This window comes from Chiroxiphia lanceolata, chromosome 6 (assembly GCF_009829145.1).
Source record: "Chiroxiphia lanceolata isolate bChiLan1 chromosome 6, bChiLan1.pri, whole genome shotgun sequence".
NCBI classification, from domain to species: domain Eukaryota; kingdom Metazoa; phylum Chordata; class Aves; order Passeriformes; family Pipridae; genus Chiroxiphia; species Chiroxiphia lanceolata.
Genome location: NC_045642.1, coordinates 49,463,258 through 49,484,486, shown reverse-complemented (window position 1 = coordinate 49,484,486; position 21,229 = coordinate 49,463,258). Strand labels below are relative to the sequence as shown.

The 21,229-nt window shown below is 37.5% G+C and overlaps 1 protein-coding gene across 13 annotated transcripts in view; it reads right to left on the bottom strand.

Moving 5' to 3' along the window:
* Positions 1–21,229, bottom strand: part of UNC79 (unc-79 homolog, NALCN channel complex subunit) — a 106,923-nt gene that overhangs the window by 38,458 nt on the left and 47,236 nt on the right. For 8 of the 13 annotated variants that reach the window (XM_032690759.1, XM_032690765.1, XM_032690767.1 and 5 more), the window contains 8 exons: positions 18,818–19,104; positions 15,704–15,886; positions 14,811–14,973; positions 11,795–11,947; positions 9,296–10,519; positions 7,624–7,731; positions 3,547–3,663; positions 1,472–1,555 (listed from right to left, as the gene is read on the bottom strand). In XM_032690759.1, the coding sequence (XP_032546650.1) occupies positions 1,472–1,555; positions 3,547–3,663; positions 7,624–7,731; positions 9,296–10,519; positions 11,795–11,947; positions 14,811–14,973; positions 15,704–15,886; positions 18,818–19,104 (2,319 nt within the window). The remainder of the gene's footprint in view (positions 1–1,471; positions 1,556–3,546; positions 3,664–7,623; positions 7,732–9,295; positions 10,520–11,794; positions 11,948–14,810; positions 14,974–15,703; positions 15,887–18,817; positions 19,105–21,229) is intronic. The other 5 variants (XM_032690763.1, XM_032690761.1, XM_032690762.1 and 2 more) reach the window with 5 other exon arrangements.

Below are 21,229 nucleotides of genomic sequence, written 5' to 3'. Positions count from 1 at the left end.
GCTAGTCTGATTGCTCAGAAACACTCGAGAATAATCACACTCATTTATGAGCCATCAGAAACTTGGATCAAAGTTACTGTGATGTATGAGCTACATCATTCATCTGCAATGCCTCATGATGAACATTTAAATATTGTTAGCAGTTTCATTCTCCAAGTCACTAAGACAAAACAAGATATTCTGTTCTTAAAGAAAAATATCTCTTTGTTGTCACATGTAGCTGCCAGAAAAGAAACAGCATTAACTCCTGTTCCCATACAGTTCAGCTGCAATAACAAAGCCAGGGAGCTCAGCTGATAAACCTCATCATTATTTATATAAGCTGTCCCTCAAGTGTGTCTCACTCTAAAGACCAATTTATGAAAAGCTCATTTTGTGAACCAATTTTTAAAAGAGTATCAAAGCCCTTTTGATGCCAATTCAACCACAGATTAAATAATTCATTATTGACTTTCTGGTTGCTTCAATCTGTAAATTCAGATTTAACGTTAACATTAGCCTGTTCTGATAATATTTAAGTATGGAAACAGAAGGAAGCTTCTCTGTGTAAGGTTCAGATGGAATTTATCATGAGATAATCCTGTTATGGCAGGAAAAGCATATTTAACATCAGCTCTCAGGTAAAATAATCTAAGAAGCTCACGCCACTTCTGAAGCCCAAATATGTTGGGTGATGAGGGCTTGTTTCACAAGAATAGGACAGGTTTTCAACAAACATTTCACTAAGCATGGAAGGAAACATTTCGTCTACATAGAGAGTTGAGGACTTCATAACTGTCCCCTAAGATTTTATTGAATATGAGCAGACACTTCAGGAAGTCCAGAATACTCCAGTAATGTAGGACAACATCCAGAATGCAAGGAACAGGAGTAGATCTTCAGGTTTTTCTAGACAAGTTTTTCTTTTCCCTCACAAATGCATAAAGATCCCTCTGCTGTGACTTTGGAAGTTTCATTGTCATGTTCCCTAGATTTAAGTCACCATTGCAGCACACAAATGCTAAAAGCAGTCATAACGCATGTTACAATGCTGGAATAAGACTTGACCACTCAAAATGAAAATGTCCTCTCTTGTTTACTGAAGAGTAGGAAAAAACCCACATGATTTAGGCAAAGAAGGTAGGTCACTGCCTCACTGCAGGGCTGTAAGAAAGTCTGGATGTACTTCAGCTGAGAGGGAGGAAAGTTTATAAAGAAATGACATTCAACCACACTCTGCACACAGAGTCTTTTATTTCCGGGTTGACAGCCAAAACAAATAACAGAGAAAAGCCAGTACTTCCTTATCAGTTGTTCCTGTCTTAAATTAAATGTTTTGTGCAATAATTTCCCAATAACCTACAATCTGCAGGACAGTTGAGGGCTTTAAAACAGCTGAATGGAACATAAAATTCAGTACCATTTTGTACTAGCTATAAAACCTTCCTGGCAGTCTTAGCAGAGAGACAGGTCAAATGGACACTGAACTAACCTCTGATTCTTAATGGTGGTCCCTCCAAGTCAGGGTTTAGGCAAACAGGAACATTGCACAGCCTCTTTCCATGCTGTATCTGCTCTGTGAATAAAGAAAGAATTTCAGTCTCTGGAACTACGATTCCGGCATCTGTCACCAGTCACCAGCACCACAAGTCTTGAACTGTTAAAACAAGAAAAAGACAAATACAACTGCTACTGAAAAAAACCCAAACAAAAGAGTTAATTTTTTAAGCATAGGGAGGAAGGGGAGAGAAAGACAAAAGAAGTCCATAAAGGAAAAAGGACACAGGTAACCAAATAACAAAGCAAGCATTTTAGAAAAATGTCATTAAAAAAGGGAAGGAAGTCCTAGCCATAAAGTTTCAACAAGATACGAAATATATGAACCACAAAAAGAGAAAGAGACAGTGTTTAGAAATACCAAGAGACTAGAAGTCAGATATAGTTTGTACTGAAAGAAGCCAGGCACCAAATGATTTTATTCTACAGATAGCAAGCCTGAGAAAAGAGTGGTTTGAAATGAGTAATGAAAGAGACACACATTACATATCCACATAACAATAAATAAATTACTAAAGTGTGCATGGACCAAACACAAGTCATATACTTATGTAGGATGAGACCACTTCCTAGCTGATACATAAATATACCAACTCATATTTTCATGTCTTAAAACTGTGGTGTGACATTGAAATTACAAATAGTCACACTGAGCATTTGTCCTGAAAAAAAACCCCACTGTACAAATAATAATTTTACTTTTAAGCTAGTGGTTGAACAAGAGACTAAGAGATTAAAAGCTTTCCAGAAAAGAACATTTTCTTTTGCTTCTCCATGCTTGAAGGCCTTTACCTGAAATTAATGTTGGAGGGAAAAGTCATAGATGTTGTGAAGAAAGCTACTAAACTTGCAACAGGATTAACAAGACAGAGTTCCTAAGTGGTGTTGAGTATTGACTCGTTTCTCTCGAATACAGGCTAACTACTTCTTGCAGAAAAAAAGCAGTAACTTTTTAATCTTTAAAACCCTGTCTGAGAGATTAGCTGATCCAGTTAAGTCTCCTCAATAAATAAACTTACCTGCTGATAGGACAAAACCACCATTGTTATCTTTGACAAATTCTGACCTTTATGATTTAAGGATCTCATGCTGAGCATGCTGTTCAGCAGACTGGAATAGAAAGGATAATCCTGAACTACGTACCACATCTTTAGCCACTCTTCAGCTACAAAATTTAGTTTGATGGAACTTCATGCTGAAATCTAAATTGGTGACAAATTTCAACTCAGTTATCCAGAGCTGGTGGTGAGACAATTCAGTCAGCAGAAGTACCACATAACACTTTAAGCATTCTTGTCTCTGGATGCATCTGGATCTGCTGATAAATTCCTAAGTAGCACGATTGTGTAATGCCACTAACATCAAGATGAGCATTGAAATATCTAGCATTTATGATAAACCAGAATGAATTCATTGTTTAGTGACATCTGCTATGAATTTCGTCATAACTGAAAATGTTTTACAGACGATAAAAACAAATAAAACAAGTAATGAGTAAATGTTGTGTTTAATTCAGTTTTCATCGCTTTCATTCATCTTAAGGGGAGAAAAAACAGTGAGTGAACAGAAACTTCATGTGTTCAGCATGAGCTGGCAGAAACTTCTCTAAAGAGAAACAAAACTGGCTGGTATAAGGCACAACTCTGTGATGTACCAACACCATTGTAAAAACACATGCAAATAAATAATTCCATGCACCAGGGATGAAATCCTATACCTAATGAAATCAACAGTGATACTTCCAGTTCTTTCAATGAGGCCAGGGAATAATCCAGGTAATATGCAAAACTGTAGGCACACCACTGTACCACAGGATCTACCTCCCAAATACATAACTATTCCAACTCATACCAGGTGAGAATCTTGTACTCACTACAAAGATTCACTTTAGACTTGATCTTGATTACTTATCTGTGATGGTAGAACAGAAATATTCCTCTTTTTTTAAGTGGATTGTTACACGGTAGTTGGTTTAGAAAATAAAAATAAAGAACAATAAATGCAGCTCACCAGTATCCCAAGTGCTGATATTGTGAGGAGCACTAGACTGGTGTTCCAGCTGCCTCTTCATTAGCTGGTTCATTGTCAGAGCTCCCAAAGAGCCTCTTTTCATTTGTCTGAACTGAGCTGCAAGTCAGAAATGCAAAAGGATTTCAGGAGCTCAGACAACACTTAAAACTACTCTTATTTCCTGATCTTACAAGCCAGCATTATATAAATACTGAAAGGATGATGACTGCTTCCTCTAAGGATCTTTCTCAAGTCAATACACACCTTTCACACAACTACACAGGGTACAGTTCTGGCCTCAATGCCATCAGTCAGAAGCGGCTTGGATTCACTGTGTCAACTGTCAGTGCCTTTTTATCTCCAAATATCACGAAAGTTCATCAAAACACTGGGTATCTGTGAAGTGTCAGATACTACCCCAAAATTCCCATTCTGAGTCAATAAATGTGTACTTGAATCTCACTCATATACAATGTACCAAGGAAGGAAACTCAGTCTCCTCCTGGCAAAGTAAGGATTGCTGCTCTACATCTGTGCTCACTGCAAGAAAACATTCACTGACACTAGCACCCTCCACCAGCACCCTCCGAGGGTACCACCAGCACCCTCCGAGGGTACCACCAGCACCCTTCGTGGGTGGCACAACCTGAACACAACTCCTACATACCCACCACTCAGGCTTACACCTGCACATTCTGCTGGAGTGTGAAGCCAGCACACCTTTGAAGATGAGACCCTTTTGTAATTTAACTGCCATACTTCCTACACAAAGCTATCTAGCAACAAGCATTCAATTCTTCCTCATTCAACTATTTACTTCTTTAAAAGGATTGCTTTATGAGATATTTCTCACTGGATAATGCTCAAAATCAAAACATAAAGTGGATTTAAAATTTTACGCTTTTTGTTTATGTTGATTTGGTGCTTAGGAACATGACTTAAAGGTGGACTTGGCTAAATTACCATGCTAAAGGTAATTTCCAACCTAAATGATTCTATTTTCTATGTTCAAACTGAAGAAGAAACAGATTATACACAATTCCTGAGTTTCTTACTTTTTCCTTCATTCATAAAATAATTCAAATTGAATGAGTATAATAAATTCACTTGGACAGTTGAGTCCAAACAATATATTTCCACCACTGAAAATAAAATCATTGTTCATAGTACAAAGTCAGAGTTTTAAGGCCATGCTTGAACAAGGACTGTGAAACTGCTGACATAAATATCCAGGAAAGCTTTTAAAATGTTGCCTTAAGTATATGTTTAACTTCTTTCCTCAGTAGGGCCTTAAAACAAGGGCAACAAAGTAAAATCTTTTCTGAATGATTATTTTCATCTGCACTACATTCAACATCATTAAAAAGGACATTAACATAATATCAGTTAGTTCCGTTCTAAAATTCCAAACAGTACCCAGCTAAGCTGTGAAATTAAACCCAGCATTTCACATCATTAACTGTGATGAAGAACTAGAGATAAGGTATAAATTACAACTTTCAGAAAGCTCTGAAGGGTTGAGTGCCTTCTCCTAAAATTGCTCTACTCAGATTCTATCAGAGACTTTAAAATGCAGAGTAAACAGAGTACTCCCTCACAAAACATACACAGGCCTTGCATAATAGTAAACACAATAAATACTTCAGAGGAAATCTGCACACTGAAATTATTTTATTGGATAAAGTATTTCAAGTTTTCCTCATTATATCCTTTTCAGTTATACCCTTTCAAAGTCCTCTTAAATTCTATTTTTGGTCCAAGTACAAACCTCTACAGCATTTTTTCAAAGCAGTCCTGGTATAACTGAGCTTGTGAAACTGAAGCAGACCAAGAAACCATTCCATATTTCACTTTTAAAAGTTATATTGCAGTTGCCTTTCAAAGCAAATTAGCTAAAAACCAGAATTTCCATCGTTTCCAGGGTAATGATTTTAAATAGATGCTTTATCACTTTATCAAGCACAGAATTTCCTGATAAAAGAACGGCAATTAATGTTAGAACTGACAAGACTGCTTGGAGAGCAGATGACTGTCAAAATAGAGAAAATTATCTCTTTGAATTTTCTTAACAGCTTTTTGTGATTGTAATTAAAAAAATTTCATGCATATTTCACATGATCAGGCTATTGTTGAGCAGGTTTGTATTTCCAGGACTATTTACCTCATTTCTCAAGGACAGCCCTGATTTCAAATATTGATAAGTTTATTAAAAAAATAAAATAAAAAATAAAATAAAAAAAACAAAACACACAAATATAAAAACAAAAACAAACAAAAACCAACCAAAAAACCCAAACAACAACAACAACAAAAAAACCCAAAAAATAATTAAAAAAACCCAACCAAAACAAAAAACCAAAGAGTTGCCAGCCTTTGAACAGTGTTGGAGCCAGGTTGATTGCTGTGGACCAGCACATAACTTTTCATGCCTGTGACTGACTAGTGGCATAGGGAGGGAAGTTCTCCCTTCTCAGGTTTTCTCCAAGAAACCTAACAATCATGAGAAAATCAGTAACCTTCATATAGTAGCTGGTAACTCTTTCATTTGTTAGCTAGTGATCTACACAATCATCCCTCCATTCCTGTGGAATTCTCTACTCAAAAAGAGAAGTTCAAAGGTAAAATCTTCCTGTCACAATCAGTGATGTATGCTTCCTGTGGCCAGGCACTGGCTGTAAAAGTAATGTTATCTCTTTGTGTTACTGAAGTGTCTTGTGCTCACAGTCCTGATCAGGGCTTTTTATGCCAAGCACTGTAAAGACACACAGTAGGTCACAACCATTTCAGTCTAAATGGACAAGAGACACAGTGGAAGCATTCATGTTCTTTTTTGCAGCTGGAAACTGAGGCACACAGAAAGAGGAAAGAAATATTTACATAGGAACTTAGGCTTACCATCATACAGGTAATATTTCCAATTTCACAGAACCACAGAATATTCAGAGTTGGAAGGGACTCACAAGGAACATCGAGTCCAACTCATAACTGAATGGCTCATATGGGGATCAAAGCCATGACCTTGGTGTTACTAACACCATGCTCTAAACAACTGAGCTAATCTCAGTGTCATACGTTGGTATTTACAGGAATCCTTAGCACTCAGCTAAACCCAAAAGAGATAGGTCTTAACTGGTATCTCTTCAGCTGCTTTAGTAAGTGACATCTGTATCATTAGGTGACCAACAAATATTCTCTATGAGATACACATGACACGAGACGCGTGTGGGAAAACTGGGGAGGTAAGATCTAATTCAGAGTATTCAATTTGCATGTCTAAATTAACACCTTCCTTTAATAGGCCAGACACCCCTTCTGATCAAATCAGCAGACAATGAATTTCAGAAACTGAAATTTAACATTTCTATAGCAATCTGAAATTGAAGCGCAGCAAGACAGTTGAGCTGATCTAGCAGTTCACTGGTATCAAAGGTCATTTCCCCTCCCTTTTCTATTAGTCAGAGTTCTGTCCCATCAGCCTTCAGATGTGTTATTTAGCACTACCTAGATGGACACACCATTCTGAATTTTGTTAGTGTTCTAACCATGTTATCTTCATGTGCTCTGTTAAGCTATGTGTCATGTCTACTTGAGTCAATATAGTTCATTTTCAATTGAAATAGATATGGGAGTCTCAGATAAATAGTTACCACATTACAGCAAGCAGCTGAGGAAGTGGCATTCAAGGCATTTTACAAAAATTGCATGAGATTCTTTCCCTAAGGTACAGCAAGAAATGTATCAAAGGCCATAGTAACAGCCCTGTGGAGTTCTCATCCTCTGCTTCTGTGCACTGACAGTTGACAATGCTTTAGTGAAATATTGCTTTTAGCTGCTGCTACCTACTTTAATTCAAGAAAACCACAGTTATCAAACCTGCCATGTCACAACAGAAAATCTTGTACCCATTAACTGCTAAAATCCTGCTGACCATCAGAGGTTTAACAGATCTAATTATATCCAACACATTATTTCCACAAATCCATGAAACTCAGAGGAAGGAATTTACCATACATGATATGCATTTGCTGCACAAATACAGTAACTTTGATTTAATCCTCAAACCAGAGGTAAACTTACTTGATATAGAAGAGTGACTGCTTGTCTCTGGGACACCTGCTTCAAGGGTCGGTGCAGATGATGACTCTCTTGGCATTTCCAGTGTTGAAAGTCCTTTGGCAGCAGGATCTGCATGTGAAAATTGTGCTTTTTCAAATCATTTCAGTCATCCATACACCATCTGGCATTCCCAGCAGTTTTAAAAGGATTCAGTGTGTGTGTCACAAGAATTTTTATAGGGGAACAGGGATCTAGTGCCCAGAATCACTTTTTAAAGGAGATTTCTGCCTGTGGTCTTTAGAGCTCAGAACTAATAAATGCACATCGTTTGATCTTGATCCCACTCACAGAGTGATTATTGGAACCACCAACATGGAAATAATAGAGGTACCATTGATGTAAATCTAGTTTAAGTGATGGTTTAACATCTTTTAAAAGCCTTATCTCCAACATGTTGTCTGGTTTACCCTTCAAAAGGCTGTTGATCCAGCAGCTGATCCCAAAGATTCATAAAGTTTAAGATTCTTTCACTAAAAAGATTCTACTTGGTGTTACAGGACCGGCACAGCAGTTTCAGGGATGATAGTGCTAGTTATTGCATGAAAACTGGCCCTTATGAATGGTCAAAGAAGCACTGAGTCTAATTGCACAATTCTTTCAGGACTCTGCTTCCCTAAGAATCCATATGAAAAGTTCAAAAGCACTCAGCTCTCTCTAGTTTCTATAAAGCTCCAGTACTTCTTCAGCTTACTAGAACCATAAATGGGACAATAGGCCTGAAACATAAAGTGAACAATGTAACTATGATTACACTGAACGATTGCTCCTTGTGAAAGTGGAATATCATAATAAGAAAGCACACTGTGATTGTCTCTGAAGCAATTAAGAAAAAAGTGAGGTCGGGAATACATAAATATTCCCCCTCACTGCACCACACAATTAAAAGCACAGCAGCATACAGTTTTTCAAACTGTTTCACAGGTTCAACTGGAAACTGAGGAAACGGAAAAAACTTACTTTCTCTCCCTCTGAAAAAACTTAGTAACAAAACTTTGCATTGAAATCACCTGGAAAAACTTAGGGTACACAGAGGATTCCCCATGCTTGAATTTTAAATTTTTAACAAAGATTTAAACAGGCCATGTAAACCCAATACAAAAGCTTTTAGTGTATAAAACCAAAATATGTGTGTATGTCTGTTCCTAAATGCAAACTGTGGTTAATTCTAAGTGCTCTTAGTTCTGAAGTTTACAGCCTGCTCAGCTTTGCACTTTGTGATCCACTCTGCTTTCCACTGCCTTATGCTGGCAAAAGAAATAAAGGCCAAAAATCACTACACCAGAAGAGAATCAGTGTAGCACGGACTAGTTCAGCAGGATAAAAGGCACAGAAGTATGACCATTTTTCTGACTCCCTGCATAAAGAGGCCATGGAGCTTCACTCCTTAACTTCGAATCAGAATGAATATTTTTGTCACTGAGCTCCACTTTCTTTTCAAATGGGCCCTTGAACAGGCCTGTATCAGTACATTCCTTGTGAGAAACAAACACCTGGAAGCATCAGCTGGCTGGGACCACATCAGATGCTACATATACACATCTCTCCCTATAAATATACATATCTCTCCTTACACCAGTCTGTTACTAAAATCTTCATGCAGTAATAAGCCTTTCAACTGGGTCAGTGAGCTCACCTGCCTCCTTCTGCTCTCCCAGCTTGTCAAGGATGTTAAAGGAAATGTCCAGGTATTCTCTCTGAATAGCACTCACAGCAATCTTCCTCTGCTTTCTCTGGCGAGGAACAATTTGAATCTTAAATTCTGACTCCTCAGTCTCCTCTTCTTGTTTCTGCTCTGCGTTTTGTTCGGTATCAGACTCTGTGTTGGTATCAAGTTTATCACTTTCTGTTTGCTTTTCAGAATCTTCAGGGACTTTAATAAGGACTGTCTTTACATTAGGGCTTGGAATTGTTCCACTAGGTCTAATTTCCTCCACATTGAGCTCCGAGTTATCATCAAGGGACATTTCTGGAAGGGCAAATGACTTCTGCAGCAGGTCCCTCTTCTGTTTCAGTGTTAGTGGGTTCCCAGAGGACACGTCCTGAGGTTCTTCCAGCTTAACTAACTCTGAAGAGTCCTTTTGATCTTTGGGAGAAGTGGAAATTATCTCCTCTATTCCTGATGAAGTATTGTTGCTTGTATCCTTAGAACTAAAGTCTTTGGAGCAATCTTCAATGCTGAACTGTACCAGAGGAGTTGTGCTAAGGCTGAGTGCAGAGACATTGATAGGAGTTGAAGGAGATGACACAGCAGTTTTGCCAGAGACCTCATCGTTCAGCGGGTTTGTTGTTTCTTCTTCTTCATCACTCTCCACTATTCGAAGGGGAGGAAGTGGTTCAAAGACTAAAGAGTCACTGTCTGAAGTGGAGAGCACTGAATGCTTTTCAGGACCCGATGTTGAATCAGAGGACAAATCTATCAGATCTAAATCTTCCTTGGGACCAGCAGGTTTAACTGGGGAGTCCACTTTTACTTCATAGGTTTCCATGCAGTTTAGCCTAACTTCTGGTATGACAGGCCTTCTTGTTTCCTGGAAACTCTCTGTACGAGGAAGACTTTCTTGTATTTCTATATTTTCAGCTTTAGTAGAAGAATTCTGCCGAGATCGTCCATAATCGCTCTGCCTGTGCATGGCATAAGCAGCAGGGACAGGTGGTTTTTCTAAGTCACACCGGTCTATGCAGGACTTCCTGCGATGTTCATCTAATGAAAACAACAGGGAGTCTGCATTCCCTATATCAAGAGATTTTTGTTTTAGAGAGCGCAGTTTTTTTTTCTGAATGCTTTCTTCTCTCACACAGCGTAGAATACTGTCTTGTAAGGCCCCCGTCTCTCTATATTCAGCCAGTTCTATTTCACCTGATCAAAACAGAAAGAGCTAATACTACCTCAGTTGGAGACTTTTGGCAGATATCTTCATCTTTATCTCACAATTCAACATGACTAGCATTTCAAATACAAACCTAGTATTAGTCAAAATTGTCCACATTCGTTTTAACCTCAGAATCACATTACACAGATTTTTACAAAGAATAATAACAAAAACCTGCCATTTGGATAATAGGGTTTATCTAAAAACTGTCCAAACTCTATACATCCTGGACAGATGTACCCTGTAGATAGACTGTTTAGCCTTGTGCATTGAAAGAAGACATTTCTACATATACTTGGGGCTGACTGCATGTAGTACACCTACATTAATTTACTGCAGCAAAGTGGGCTTAAAATGGATGCTTCTAATTCAAGAAGCAAGGGTAGTATTAGCTGTAAGTCTAGCAACTATCACACCACTTAGTCATAGCTCCTTGTCCTGGGGAGGAGGGAAGCAAGCACAGTTACACTTGCTGGTACTACCACTGCACTGGTATTTTGCTATGCAAACATACTCACTGAGAACATTTTTAGGGGTTAGCACTGTTGTATTATTATTATGAATTACATATTTTCACATAAGACAGGATATTCCTAATCATCAATATCCCTATATTTCAAAATACTCCACACGTGAATCACCACGCAAAAAAAGAAGTGAGAAAAGTTAAAGTAGATGTTTGCTCTAGTCAGAATCATCCCCCCCACCCCATGCAAACACCTGAAACAAAAAAAAGGCAGGTGGGTGGTGATGGAAATCTCTTCAACTTTTTTTAGGTTATTCATTTCAGAACCCTAAATTTGAAATCAAAATAGTTCCAACTTTTCCAAATCCCCAAATGACCATTTTTGCCAGTGGGAAAGCATAACATTTGCAGCAGCAACAATAAATTTGCTTACCATAGAGTCCCACCTCACCAACAAAATCAATTTCTAGTAAAAATTAATTTCAGTAAAAATCTTCAGCCCAATGGTCAAAGAAAATTCCAGTAAATCCTCACAATTTTTTTTAATTCAAAAGAGCTTAAAGTTTCAGAAAACAACTGCTGATTTCAGATATTTTTATTCTGGAATGCCTACTCTGAGATTCTTGAAAGATAATTCATTCAGGAAAATGAGGAGTATCTGCTCTTTTGAGTCAGATAGAGTAGTTGTATTCAAATCAGGCAGTGCAACAAACTCTACAAAGAAAGGTGTTAGCTTGAAACTAAGAGTAGGAAATTGTATTTCTACATGAATTTATACCAACAAAACAATTCATACTTCTTTGAGCATTCATCTCAACTGGTTGATATTTCACCATTTTGCTGCCACCAATTCTTTTCAGTCTTGCAAAGAAAGTTTGAGACTCTTTATTGCAAGGTCCAGTTGGTGTATCATGAATATCAGATTCATCAAAAACACTGTCTTCCTCTGCTGGAGAAAGAAAAAGCTTTATTACTCTTAAGAGAGCACAATTTCTTGAATGAAAAGCTGTCTATGTAACAAAACCTCAGCTAGTTTCAACTAAATTTGACTGAAAAATGAAGAATCATCTGAAGTTTGCAATACAATTTATATCCCAGGTATAACTTTGTCATTCTTGTTACCTCTTCAGTTAAAGTCAGAGATAAATGAAAAATGGGTTACAACACAACAAAAGTATATCAATGCTTTTACCATTCTAAGTTGATCTATTCTACTGATAATACAGATTGTTTAGATGGAAGAAATACACTTGATCAGGACACTGACTCGAGTAAACAACTTCTGTAATGCTCAGTGAGAAATGGTAACTTGAAGAAGACAGAAAATACTCAAAGAACTGCAGGGTCAGTAATAAACCAGCAAAATACTAAAGTGAAAAAGGAAGAAATGGATAATCTGGAGAAGCTGGTAATAGAATAAGACCTGAGTATGACCTATGAAATCATTGATATAAGTAGTGATAGTAAAACATTATGCTCTGAGACCTGCCAGTTGAAAATGGCAAAGAGAAAGAAAGATCCAAATCTATTTATCCATCTCAAAAGTGCCACATCATCTGTATGAAATGGCTATTAAAAGAAACAGAAATAAAAAAAGGAAAAATCCATACTTATCACGAGGAATCATTCTGTGATTCTACATCCAGTGATTCATCTCCAAGGAAATAAAACACTACTGGGACCATAAAGAAAACAGAGCACTCAAAAGAAAAACAAAGTTTGCCTTGTTTATTCTAGCAAGCAAATATGGAGAGGAAATGCATTTGGTGTCTAGGAGTGGAGAGGCAAGTAAGTCAAAGAGTTAGAATGGACAAAAACTGAAGACTTAAACTCAACATAAATATCTTCAGCTTTGAAATTTCTGGGAAGTGCTAGTACATGTGAAGCTATGGAACTGCCACCTAAAAGCACCAGGGCATAAGATACATAATTGAAATGACAAATCCAGAAAAATCAAACAAGGTTGATAGTAAGAATTTCTACATGAACTGGGTTTAATAAGTTAGGAGATCACTTTTAATGTCACGTCCTATGTGTGACTTCTTCTTCCCCTTGGCAACAAATGCTTCTTCTCACAATATTTATCACCAGTTCTACAGCAGTCTGTATACTTGATTCCCACAACAGTCACAAACCCCACAACAAAGTTTGGCAGAAAAAGTAGGAAAAAGGTTCAATAGTTGGAAAATCCATCTTTAGTATAGGGATTCTTGCTGCCTGACAAGAAATTCTCATCTGTTCATTTCTCTAAACACCACTTTTGATGATGACAGCAACACACACACTACCTGACCAGAGATTAAACAAGTCTCCTAAGAAAAGGTGGGAAAGGCTTCAACTTTCCAAGTCCCTATGGAATTATATTGGCTGCTTCTTGCAGATGGAAGAAAACTTTCCTACATCCTCCTTTTTCTGCAGCCCTTCCACAAAGGAGGAGAATGAGCCCTATGGTTAAGTCAGTATTTACAGAGTAAAATGCGTCCATTTATGGTCCTTTACCTCTACACAGCCCAAAGCCCATCACAACAGCTTTGGAAAGCAAGTAAATATTATTAACCTTACTGTAAACATAGGGAAACAATGATGAAGTGAGACACAAGGCCACCCAGGGAACCAGTATTGGACAAGCTGGGTACTTAGTCACCTCACTTTGTCTTAGAAACATCTCAGAATCAATCCAGAAAGTCAATGCATTTTATAAATGTACTATTACTACCCTCAGCATTATTAAGTCACTATGAATTAAATCATTAACTTGGCTCAAAACAAAGATAAATTTACAGTAAGGCCACAGTTATTTAAACACTCTTAGCCCTCCACTACCAATACTAAACGTCCAAGTGAGTAAGAATATGCAATACATAGGTTAAATCCATGTTAAGCTTGCTTTAATTTTCAAGAGTTGAGTAGTAGTGCGTTCAGGTAATAAAAAAAATGTGTTCTTCTTTTGCTGGATACCTTTTCACAAGCAACAAGCAGTAAGAGGAAAAGAGACCAACATGCATAACAAGAGTGCTTCTTGGATTTTTTTTCAGAAGTTTGCTCCACACTAAGACAACTGTTTGAGAAGGAGGATGTAAATCACAAACAAGCAGCTAAAAGGCAAAATAGCTGAAAAGCAGCTATAGATTATCATCAAAAGAACCTGCTAAACCTGATAAAACCTTTTGATCACTAACACTTACCATGTAATAAACCTCACAATTGTAAGGAGTTACACTCAGTGACAGCATGTGACTTCAAGCCCCAAGCTTACACCAGCTCACATCATCAGAGCACCTTTGCAAGCACATAGAGTTAACAATCGAACACTGACTCTAGGGGTTGAACCATTCTCTTCTGCCCTTAGACATCCACAAATACATTTGCATTAAGCTAGTCAACTTCAGCTCCTTTAACAGAGAAAAGCAAACTATAGACTGAACTGATAATTTTCTCTTTTCTTGCTATGATTCTAAGTCACGACAATGTAAAATCAGAATGTGGCATTAGGCTGGTTGCACACCTTGCGTGTGAACATGGTCAGTTAGCACTGCCATGAAAAAGGCCAAGAACTATCATCACTATCATGATGACTGAACCACTAAGTTTAAGATACACTCCCCCCAAGAGATGTGAGACATCTCAACCTAAGGAGCGACTGTGAATGTCTTTTACTGTAGGTGGCTATAGCTGGTCAGAAAAGTCACACTTCAGACTTAATTCTGAGTATTATGTTCTAAGGTTTAGACCCTATTTACCCATTTCTACAACAACTGCAAGATTTAATGAATTAAATCAATGACTATCATACAAATCAGTGTTAAAAGTACCTTTCTCCTTCTCACTGTATCGGCTTATGTTACTGTTGTCACTATACAAAGGACCAGCAGTTGCATGGGGCTTGCAGCTGTGATACTGAGCGTTGAGGGTATTGACTGTGATGTGGATTAGGTGAAGTACAATCTTGCTGATTTCACAGTCTCTGTAGGGGTACTGTTCAGCGAAAGAGAAAAACTTCAGCTTAAAAACTAACTTTTCTCCTTGGATAAACATTTAGGCAGTAAAATAGAAATATTACAAGAATATGGTCAGCTGGATGCCCTTCACCTTCCTTTCATCATACATTCACAATTACACCATGAGAAGCAGGACTGTTGTCAGCTTTGTACACAGAATTATTTTAATAAAATATTAAAAGTCCATATTAGTAACATTCAGTGTCTCTACTTCCTTGTATGCCCTACAGACTTCCTAGAAATTTGTTAAGCATCTCAAAAGTACTCACAGCTCCATTTCAGTGTATAGACACATTACCATTTAACAACACTTCCTAAAAGCATCAATCAGCTAAAGAATACAAGCTGTTAAAACTGACACACTCCCCCATTTAAAGTTACTAATTTTTCAAAACTAATTCTAAGTTACTCAAAATACTTCTCACTGGAATTTCATACATCATTTTCCTATTTTCAAATCCATACTTTTCTTTCTCAGGTAAACACACAAAAGACAATATACACTGCAGAAGCATAGATGAAGTCAGTAGCACAGAAGAAAGCCTAACTATTTCAGACATTGAAATTAAATGCAGTGAGTAAGCATATAAAAGAAAAGTGTTCTTTACAGTTCCTTTCACTTGCTGTACATTTAGGTGTTCCCTGCAACAAATTTTAAATTGAAGCGCAAATTTTTTTGTGGACAGCATCTTTTTAAGACCACTCACCTTATAGAGAATAACGAGCAAAGCCTTTAACCACATCTGCCGAATGTGAGGTTTGAGGGACCAGAGGGAGCAGCGAGGAGGCTGTTGAAAGTAATGCCTTAGCTGAGGACAAGTGCAATATTTCAACACCTGCACCACCAAGGGAAGAAGGTGTTTTCCCAGGTTAATGTTATAGTCCATCACCTGAAAAGAGCACAGGAGTTACCTCACCAAAACCAAATCCACTTATGTTGAAAAATAAAATAATACAGTTGAGGTCCTAGTTAAGTGAAAAGAAATGGACAGTTTTAAGGAAGCCTCACTACCAGTTAGAAGCTTTCTGCCAGTTTGCCATCTTCTCATTTTACCTAGATAGGCAAAATTAAACAAAAGAAAATGTGTTCTGAAAGCCTTTCATCCAGTACAGTCTAAATTCTAACATACACCGGCAATTTCATAAAGTATATTATGCTGGGATAGCCCTGTATTATAGCACAAGCTGATCATACTTCAACACACAAAACCATATCATATATATCCCATGTTTAACAGATAGGATGCAGCTGTGAGCTTTGGGAGTTGGTGTTGCATATTTAATTATTTGGGGGCTTTGTATTAACACTGTTTTGCCAGTTTTCTATTTTTTTCTCAACAGGCTTGCCACATTAGGTGTTTAAGCCCTAGGTTCTGGAATCAGGTGATGACACTAGAATCCCACTCTCCACCATAGCAAAGGTAAGAGTGTGTCCACTACGTTATGTGGGAAGTCTAAGCACACAAATTCTAAAGGATCCAAGAATAAAGTGAATGAAAAATATCTTGCTTTAAATAAAATGCTCATCAATCTTAAGTGGCAGTGTTGCTGTGATTACCGCTACTCATATGCCTTGCCTTCCATGAACTTTGAAGAGCATCATGCTATTTGGGGTCTGTCCTAGAGGTTTGAATCCTGATCATTAGGTGCAGTGAGGCCACATATTCCCACTACCCTGGCACAACTGTGCTTTCGACTGAAACTGCATCGCTATTTTTCATAATCTTCCCATTAGCATTGCAACATTAGCTATTTTTAAAATCACACACCCTGAAATCAGCAGTTAAACTAGATGCTAACAAGGATCCACAAAGCTCTCATCTCTGATGCTGACCTACACTGGTTGACACCCAGGAAGATGTAACAACAGGCCAAACCAACTCCAGCACAACCCCAAGATCTAACATGCCCCTGCAGTTTCAGTGGACTAAGCACATTTTATCAGGAGCTCTGTACATTTAAACAGACAGTCTGTAATTGTTTTGTTTTTCATTAGAACAAGGGGATGAGCCTAATTTACAAACACTAAACTCATGTCTCAAGTTCTCTCTAAACAAGATGACTATTTTTTCCACGTAAAATTCTCCAGTTCGATGCGCAGCTGTCTCAAATATTTGTGTTGCGTGCACAAAGCTAAAGAGATGAATCCCATGCCTTTCCATGTAGGGCGAGCCTGTCGAATATATGATATATAATCACCGAATTTGGTCCTACACTGCAGTGCCTATGTAACTTGTGATAGTTACAGAGCACGGTTAGGAAAAACTCATCCATACAAAGAAGACAGAGCGCTGCCTTAACGCACAGCACATACTGTAAAGCAAACATGTCTCAGGCTGAGCAGACCCATTTTTTAAGTTGCCACAGGGAGATTTGGGATGGATGCTGGGCCAGGCCTGCGCAGCAGCGCCACCACGTGGGGCAGAGCCGCACTGGCGGCCAGCGCCAAACAGGCAACTTGGGCTGCCAGGGGGAGAAATAGGTGGGTTATGTCTTCAGCAGTTCAAAATATTCAGATTTTATGGTGAAAAATACTACGAGATATGGGACTTTTTTTTTCTTGAACTGGTGATTCCAACCAAGCTTTGAATCAAAATCAACGAACCAGCAAGCCAACTCAATCCCAACCTTTGTGGAGCTGGCAGGGAAAGCAAGTATTTATGACTTCAGCAGGAACTAAAACTGAAATAGATCTCTTAGGAGCTCAGTATTGACTTTACACTGTGGAAACACATCTTCAGATTGCAAAGAGCATTTCTCTTGCAGTAAAGGTGATTTCCAACACTAAGCAGCCCTATAGCTAAGAAACAAATCCCCCCCAAATATAAACTAAAATATTGATGTCTGCTGCACAGAAAAAAATCCTGGCCTACTGAAGTTCTCAAACTCCATTTGACGTCAGAGGAACTAGTATTCAGTTGTGAAGCTTTTAAACAGAAATGGTGAATTCAGCTATCATGAGACGTTTTAAAAGTGGAAGAGAAAGGCAGGCGATGATATTTACAGTTGCAGTAAGCAGTACTTATGAAAATCAGGTCAACTGAAATTTGAAGGTTACAGTGGACATCTGAAATCAAAACCCTCTTGTTCCCCTAAGGTAATCCTTTATGAGAGTCTGTGATAAGGAAAAAGCATTGAAGTCATGATAATGCTTTATTGCAAATAATACTCTATAAATGTGAAATATTTTTCAGCCCAGTACCACGCACTTGCTATGACTAAGAATTAATCGAGCCTTAGAAGAGCCTTGTGAGGTAGAAAATTATGGTCCTCCTTACAAGAAGGAGAAAGAAGGTACAAGGCAAGGATGTGCTTGGTCATTTATCACAGCACTGTAGGTAAAAGTTCATCATGGTGATGCCACTTCCTAGGAAAGGGAGAACAGAAAGTACTGGAAGAAAAACGAGCCTCCTACAAAGTGAAGAATGTTTACAGATCACTTACACAGGGAAATAAGCAAGAACACATGGGTCCCAGGTCTTCCTGAAGAGGAAAGGAGGAAATACACAGGAGGAAAGTAAGGCATTCACAGGCTAGTGAAAGAAGGCAAAAAGGTCTGAAGCAGTCACTAATTTTTCATACAGTAATAGTATTTGCATGCCTCCATGCACACCAAACCGTTATCCCTATGCCAATGAGGCAGCAAGTTTAGACTACTAGTAGAAAGTAGAAATTCTTTCACCAACAGAAGAGGTCTTGAAGTTTTAAGTCAGATTAACACATTTAGCCATTATTTTGCTACAAAGAACACTGTGCTACCACCATTTCAACAACAGGCAATAAGCAATAGAGGCAAAAAGTAGTTAAGTGCCTTCACCCACCTGTGCTATTCCAGCAATAAAGGCATTAAAGCATGTTGAAACACGCATTTTTTGTGGTGCAATCATGAAGCATCCTTCCTGCTGATCATAGCCAAGCAGGACGTACAGATGGCGCTTGACTGTGTTGAAAGCTTTAGCACTGCTGATGTCTGACTCAGCGCTGCTCTCATCCTTTGCCATGAACTTCATCAGCACCGTAATGAGCTGGTGGACAGTCTGGTGATCAATCCCAGCATCCTCTGGCAGCAGGTCTTTTATCGTATTATCGTTCTCTGGGGAGGGTTGTCCTATCAGCACAAGAGAGACTGGAATCAGACACTGGGTAACACCATAAATGGGGTACAGAATACAGGTAGGAAATATGAAAAATTCTACCAAATAATGATTAAACAAAGAATGAAGACTTTCCCTTTCAGCATTGAATCTGTATTTCACTTAAATAACCTGGACCAAAACATAGGCACTATTATAATTTATTAGTTCTTAGGACACTATGTATTATGTGAAAACATTGGTGACTTTTTCCCAGAGTAGAACCTTAAGATTTGGTTTCTAAACTCTGAATGGAAATAATCAATCTGTAGTACTTTCCACAGGAATATGATAATGTTAAAGACAAGAGGCTACTTACAAAGCACAGGAAGGCTTGGATGCTGGCTGTCACTATCCAAAACAGACATACTGCAAATAACAGTTGCCAACTGGGCAAGTGTTTTCATTCTCATATTTTAATTTTTTTTTAAATACAGTATTTCCAGTCACTCTTAAAACCAGGGATGATTAATAGAATTTTCTAGCAATTCCCTTTAAAATTATTCTCTTCCATTTCACCCTATGTATGAAGCCTTTTTTTAGTGCTTAGGTGTTTCTAAAGCTCTACATGGTAGTAACACTAGGAATGAAAAAACAGAAATCATTTCACACAACAGTTGATACAACTCTTTTTATTAAATAATTCTGAATAAATCCATAGCCAAATAACAGTAAAGTATATTAGTCCACAGTGTTCTATTTTAAAAGAGAAACTTAAATTAAATATTTTTGTATAAATAAAATGCATTATATATGCATTAAATGCAAAATAAATTAAAACCTTTTCATTGTATTGATCGACAAAGGGAACAAAAATATTTTGACAGCATCAAAACAGGGCAATACATGAACATTAATTTTTTATTGTACCATTAATTTTAGTTTGTTCATTAATCACTATAACTGAATAATTAAAATTAATTGTTACTAAAATGTATTCTGATGTATTTTCTGATCCATGGTTAAAATCTGTCTGACAGTGAATAATTGAGATAAAGGAAGCTGGTATGAAGCAGAATTATAAAGCGATCCACTTGTTTTCATTTCAAGCATAAATCCTTTCAACTACCAGACATAGTCCTTACTTTTGCAACAACACTAATTTGAAAATTAAACAAGCAAGATTACTCAAAGTATAATCTTAAAATGGCTCCTGCATCTGTGTTAGCATTTAACATCCACTTAGTCCGTTGAAGTTACTTACATGCCCTAGGTTTTATGTACATTCATAGCTATATATTTATAGTAAATACTAAAAATTATTTTAATATTCTAATTTACCGATATTCTCAGTGTAATATGCTATTCTGACAAGAGACTCCTTTGCTGGTACAACTGCATCTTCACTAGACAAACTGCAGTGTCTGTAAGTTTTTTGAATAATGGTAAAATATTTTATATTTTTTTACTGGTGGATGAGCAAAGGAGTTTGTTTGATTCGCTGTTTTGCAGAGCATGGGAGAACGTTGTTATTTCTATGACAGGTGAAAATGAAAACTGTCATTCCACTGGGCAGGGGGGTGTGCAATTTTCAGATCCACATCTATTAAGGATAACTTTCCTTTCCTGGTCTCATTTTGGTAAAAAGAAACTATGAACTTCATGTTATACGATATTTTTTGTTCCAGACAGTTTTCACTGGGATTTTTTATTTACTGAAACCTCCCCTCAAAATGAAAATTCTCTACCCAAGCTTTTGCTGGACCAAGATTTGCAGATGAAAAAACAATGAAATCTGAAATAATTTGAATGAGAAATAAAGCAAGTACCATTTTCAGAAGCACACTAAAAATGCACGTAGTAAATAACCTTAGCTTTGCGGACATCAACTGAGAAATAATATTTCCACATACTATACCCAGGTTAAAATTTTCCGTGAAATTGTATCATAAAGACATAATTTTTAAGGATGACATTAGATCCGTTTTAATTAGCCCTATTTATTTTCATCTCTTTAACATGTTGTGATATTTTCAAGAAAACAAAGAAGGAGATAAGATGAAGTGAGGAAAAGGATCATTGAGCTCTAAATAAATCCTGGTTCTCCAAACAGAACTCCATGAGTAATTAATCTGAAAAGATTAATCCATTTTACTTTCA